Raw genomic sequence first — 6,000 nt, 5'->3', positions numbered from 1 at the left:
TTCTGAAAATTTAAAGTAAATCACAGCTACAGGTTCCCAGACTAACAGATTTACCCTAAAATAAACACACGGACTGAGCCGGATTTCCCCATTCACAGATTACAGTGCTGTGTCTTTGGTCGGTTATTTTTGCTTGCTTTGTTTAGGGGTACTGCCTTTATCATAAACCATGTGCTTTCTGCGAGTGGAGCACTGTTTGATCCATCACCACCCATTTCCCCTTTTCAGGGCCCACTTTAGGAGTGGGAACCTCCCTTACATCCTCTCTAGTAGAGAGCTGGCAAGGCTGTCTGTCATTTGTCGGGCTCAACTCAGTGGGAAGCAGAATAGTGTAGCAGTTAATTAATGGCTTCTGGAGCCAGCTGCCAAGGGTTCAAATCTTATCTCTGTCACTTACCATCAGTGTGGATTTGGGCAAGTACCCCCTCTGTCAGATGGGGTTCATGGTTATCCATCTCCCCAAGGGTCCATGTAAGGATAAAGCAAGTTGGTTTGGATAAGGCATTTGTTTACAGTAGTTCTTGCCACAAAGTAAGTGGTGTGTAAGTATAAGCTAATTGTATTCCCATAGCCAAAGCTTTCTTCACTGGTTTATTTGACAAATTTCTGGCAAATTGTTACTGTCTTGGAAATCACTCAAGAGGCACTCTTTGAAGTCTTCTTCTGCTCCTTTATTCCTTGCACCAGAACTGTCTTACATTCCAAGCTTCTCTGTTGGCCTCCCCTGGGTTCTCCACCTTGCCTCCGATTAGCCAACAGGATTTTCCCACCCCCCAGAATCTTGTCTCTTTGGCATTCTGGTACCCATTTTCTAGCATTTCCAATAATATACTTTAAATGTTTAGATTTGTAAGTGTCTACCTTCAATCTTTTTTTTTTTTTTTTTTTTTTTTTTTTTTTTTGAGAGAGAGAGAGAGAGCGAACATGAGCAGGGGAGGGTCAGAGAGAGAGGGAGTCACAGACTGAAACAGGCTCCAGGCTCTGAGCTGGCAGTCAGCACAGAGCCCGACGCGGGGCTCGAACCCACGAACCGCGAGATCATGACCTAAGTGAAAGTCGGACGCTTAACCGACTAAGCCACCCAGGCGCCCCTACCTTCAATCTTATATTCTAAAACAATAGGTGATATTTTTCTCCCAATTCAGTCTTGTGAAACCTCACTTTTCCTCCAGTCTGTCCCTCCCCTACTCCTAGACTTCCCTTTGGTAGTGAGCTGGGGCTGTGTGCCCCAGGGCTGAGGATCTGGCGTTCCCAGGGTCTCGTCGGGTGCCCTGGAGAAGGCGGGGGAGAGGGAGAACTGGGAAGGTAGAGACTTTACAAAGACAAATGCACTTTATTGATAAGGCAACAGCATTATACAGAGCTGAGGCAAGACCCTGTTGGGCCAGGGCCACATTAGGGGTGGGGAGTCTGATTCACATTGAGACACAGGCTGAGGTGTCCCTCCTCCTCCTCCTCCTGATGGATTAGCAGAGTGACAACTCAGGGAAGGAAGGCAAGGGTCCAGAAACTAGGTTTGCTGTCTAACATCCAGACCTTCCCCTAAGGGACTAGGTCAGCCTTCAGGGGCCTGAGCTTGAGCGTGGTTTGTGAATAGAGAACTGGGCGGGGGGTCCTCAGTCCAGGCCAGCTCCAGACCCCTCCTAACTAGCTGTCTGAGCTTGGCCGGCCACACTTCCTTCTAAATATCCATTTTCCTTAGCAAGGGAGTCGAACTAGTGTAGCGAATTTTAAGCCTTCTTTCCCCACTGACTAGCATGTTAGACCAATGTCTTCTGCAGAATCATACAAAGCTCTCTCCCTAGTTTATAAAATAACAGCAAGGACAATACCAATAATTGCTATATAGAATTTTTATAAGGTAAGTGTTTCTCCCATAAATATCTCCTAATCAGTGGTGTGTCCTACTGGCTCCATTCGAATGTAGTACAAAATGGAGTCTGATTCTGGAAGCCACTCGGAGCTAATAAATGTCAGACTTGGCCTTACAGATGGTATTGGGTGGTAAGAAACGTGGCTGTCAGATGTTTCTCCACCGGAAGAAACACTGGGCCCGGTGGACATGGATGGTGCCCGCAGTAGTAAGTCCGATTGCTCCCGGGCTCTCCGAAAACAACAGAGGAGGGCGGTGGCTGCATCCACTGACAGAAACTACTCCCCCCCCCATTATTGAGACCTCATATGTGGCTATGCTCCCCAAACTCAAGCAGAGATCCGAGGGACCCTCTCTGACTCCTGGAAGAACCATCTGCAACGGCCCGCCACACCTACGACTCATGCACCCAGGGACCCCACCCCAGAGTAAACAGAACAAGAGCCCCCACCTCCTGGGCTGGGCTGGCTCTGGAAGGGAAAATGGAGTTGGAACTTAGGTCCCCTACCCCTTCCGGATTTGGGGTGGTGGTGGTGGAGTGAGAATAAGAGGGGAACCAGCCCCACATGACTTCACTCCTAGACGCTCCCTCTGCCTAGTCCCAGCCTCCAGCCCGCTCTCCCTCCTCCCACAGTGAGGTGTTGGAGCACAGCTCTTACTTGGGTCTCTGGGGGACGGCAGTCTTGGAACTACACCCAGATGGGCGGGGGGAGAGCATGGCCTGGGCTCTTGGGGTCTGTCTGAGGGTTCTTCTCTTCCATCCCACCCTGCCAGGTGGAAAAGAGGTAGCCCCACTGGCAAGCAGAGGGGTACTGCTCCTCCAGACCATGCAGTATTTGGGAAGGTGCTCCCATCTCCGCATCGCACTTGACCATCTCGGTGAGGCTCCTTGAACGCCCACGGCCGCCGGTTCTCTGTCTCCCGAGTGTGAGGCAAGGCCCTGGCAGGGTGAGTATGAGGATGCTGCTAGGCACTTCTCTGCAACCTGGGGGCAACTCAGCCTTGCCACTTGGATCGGTGAAAGGAAAGCCCTCGCCTAGACTAACCTGTTAGACCCAGGTCAAGGAGCCACGGGCTTGGAGACAAGGACAGCTGTGGCCACCACCCACCACCCTCCTGTGAGGCTGGGTTTGCCTGTCCCCCGCCTCCTGGGCCCTGCTCTCTTCTCTCCTTGGGCCTCTCAGCAGGTGGGCTCTGGGCTAGCGGCCCCTGCCATGAGGAGAAAGCCCATCTTACCATAGCTACTTCCAGGGAGAATGTTACCATACTAGTGGAATGAAGGTGGGCATTGAAGTGTCAGGCAAGTGCCCTTTGGCCAACAGAGAGGTGTGGGAGGGGGTTGTGACCTTTGTCACCTTGTTTTTGGTCATTATTGGCAGTGAGTGTCCTGGACAGGCCGGGGGAGGGGGAGGCAAATGGAGAAGCCCCCACCGTGGCACACTGCCCAGGACAAAACAGCAAAGACTGGCAGTAGGCTGAGATGGGGGTGGGGGTGGGGGCTAGTCATGTACCATGGGCGGGGCAGGGGGAAGGGGTTCCCCACTAGGCCCTGGACATGGGGGCCTGGAGTGGGGGGAGGTAAAGGTATCTCTGTCCCTGAGGAATGGGTGCGTTGCTCCTGCCTGACTGTCCCCTCGGCATCAGCCAGCAGCCACTTTTGGAGCAGTAGGGACATCCCTGGGCAAGGTCCCACCTTCAGCCTCTGCCCTCTGTCTCCATTTGAGTTTCTTTGTCAAATAAACGGCAACTCCTCACGACTGAGGTCCCAAGGGCCTGGGGGTAGCCTGTGGTCCGCAGGAAAGGGAGACCTGGTGTTAGGTTGGGCAGGAGACAGGAGTGGCTGGGGAGGGAGGGGAAATAGGGGAGGAGGGGCTGAACTCCAGACGGGGTGGGAAGGGCTGCTGGGCAGCAGCTTGCCCCAGGCCAGGGCACAGGGCCCCAGAGGAGCAGCCCCACCCTGGTGCCCCTGCGGGCCTCCCTAGTCAGGAAATCTCATTGCCAAACACCTCCAGCACCAGTGGTGTGAGCTTCATGCTGCACTCAGGCTGGAAGGAGAGGCAGCGGTACTGCTTGGAGTGTTCCTCATTGAGGCTACGCAGGTCAGCCAGCTTCTGGATCATCTTGGCGTACAGCAGGTGGCTGCCTGGGGGTGGGTGGCGGCAGCGGATGTAGGTCTGCAATGTGTTGGACAGGCGGTCCTGGATGGCCTCAACCAGAGCAGCATCCTGCACGCCGGGACGGTCTGTGAGCACAGGGAGACAGGGGGAGAAGGCATGCAGCTCTGAGCCAGGTCCCATAATATTCAGTCTCTCCAGTACCCCTATGCCCAGACAGATGCCCAACCTTAGCATCCTCCTAGGGCATCCCTGTATGGCTGCTGACCTGTGACACCACGGTCCTCCTTAAAGCCTCTCAACCACTTCCTGTTGCATTTAGGATCAGGTTTCAGGTCCCATCCAGCTCCAGCTCCAGCTCCACTCTCTCTCTCCATCTCTATGCTCCATCTTTCCATCAGTATCCTGATGTGTCATGCTCTCTGGCTTCCAGGCTTCACATTTGTGTTACCTCTGCCTGGAACTTAGCTCTTGTATCTTTGACTCTTACTGATTCTTCAGGTCTTCCTCCAGAAGGCCATTCCTGATGACCCCCTACCTCCATGCACCAGACTACATCAAATTCTCTCCTTCTATTATACCTTGCTAAAGTATCATACATTTCTTTATTTTTTAAACTTTTATCACATTAAAATTAGTCATTGAATGATAATTGTTTAATCTCCACCTACACTTCATGGAAGAGAAGTCTGTGTCCTGTTGGCTGCTGAATCCCTATGCCCAGCACAGTGCCTGGTACCTAACAGGTGCTCAATCAATCATTGCTGAGTATATGAATGAATGAATGAATGAATGAGTGAATATGGGTGGGGAGGGAGAAGGGAACCCATGTCCGTGGGTCCCAATCCCATCTCTGATCAGAGGCCACTTGCTTGTTCCCTCAACATAGTCCAGACCAAGGCAGCCTGGTCTCATCACCAACATAATATCCCCAGGAACACAATGCCCTCTTCCTCAGCCTCTCTCTCTCCCCACCCATCCCAATAGACAGAAAAGCTCAAGGTTCACAGCACACTGCCTCCAAAATTAGGCAGGTAAGCTTTCTAGGCAGAACCATCTATAAGCCCAAAGTTTTTGTACCCAACCCCACAGAGGATCTCAAGTAGGTCTGCAAAGTTCAGTCCAATTCACACAAGAGCAAAACCTCCTTATTTGGAATATCCAGACCTGTCTGTTACCTGAGAAATCCCACTTATCTCATTCCTCAGAGTCCCTCCTATGAATCGCCTATAGTCTCAGGGCCCAGGGCAGTAAGGGACCCCTCAATATATACACATTGTATGGGCTGTGCAAGGTGGGTGTTTCCTCCTCTGTTTTTCCTTTTGCTCGCTCCTCCCTCCAGACTGCTCTGCTGGCCTTTAGCAGGGCTCAGTGTTTTCTATCCCCCCTTCCCAGGTCCCTGAGCTCCCCACTGTTGGGCCCCATACCTGGGGAGACAATGCAGATGGCCATGAGCAGGACATGCTCCTCTTCATGCAAATTCAGTTTCTTCAGCCCCACCTGGAACTTGATGAGGGGCTCAATCAGCTCCAGGCTGTGTCCGGCTATGACAGAGATGACCAGATGCTGTGGACAGAGCTGAGGAGCCATCCACCCAAACCACTCCGTCCCACCCCCAACCCAGACTGGCCCTGCCTCTTACCTTTCTCTCCCCATTGCTGCCTAGCATCCTCCCACGTGCCTGATCAGGGCTCATGACCCCAGGAAAGGCAGAGCCAAAGTCTGGGAACTGGAGAGGGTAGAGGTGGAGCCCAAATGTACCTTTGGCCACATCACTGATGCGGTACTTATAGTCCTGGCTGCCGCAGGTCCAGGACATGTCGTCCATGATGAAGGACTGGTTAGAGCGCAACATGATGACCTCAATGGCACTTGACTTCAGCAGCACAATCTGGTCCTCAGAAGTGAGGTCTCTGCCAGGGAAGGCGGGGAGGATTCAGGTTACTGGTCAAGAACTTCAAGTCATGCAAATCAGTGTAGTGTTTTGACAGGTGCCTGCCAGGTGACCCGCAT

At 52.6% G+C, this 6,000-nt stretch overlaps 1 protein-coding gene across 2 annotated transcripts in view; it reads right to left on the bottom strand.

The window, feature by feature from the left end:
- Positions 1 to 1,313: 1,313 nt before the first annotated feature.
- The window catches only part of VDR (vitamin D receptor), a 58,421-nt gene continuing 53,734 nt past the window's right edge, over positions 1,314 to 6,000 (bottom strand). For both annotated transcript variants that reach the window (XM_039243137.1, XM_039243138.1), the window contains 3 exons: positions 5,749 to 5,900; positions 5,415 to 5,531; positions 1,314 to 4,115 (listed from right to left, as the gene is read on the bottom strand). In XM_039243137.1, coding sequence (XP_039099068.1) covers positions 3,856 to 4,115; positions 5,415 to 5,531; positions 5,749 to 5,900 — 529 coding nt within the window. In that variant the 3' untranslated portion in view covers positions 1,314 to 3,855. The remainder of the gene's footprint in view (positions 4,116 to 5,414; positions 5,532 to 5,748; positions 5,901 to 6,000) is intronic.

This window comes from Hyaena hyaena, unplaced genomic scaffold (assembly GCF_003009895.1).
Source record: "Hyaena hyaena isolate Hyena2069 unplaced genomic scaffold, ASM300989v1 scaffold_221, whole genome shotgun sequence".
Classification (NCBI taxonomy): Eukaryota; Metazoa; Chordata; class Mammalia; order Carnivora; family Hyaenidae; genus Hyaena; species Hyaena hyaena.
This window is presented reverse-complemented; position numbering and strand designations above follow the sequence as displayed.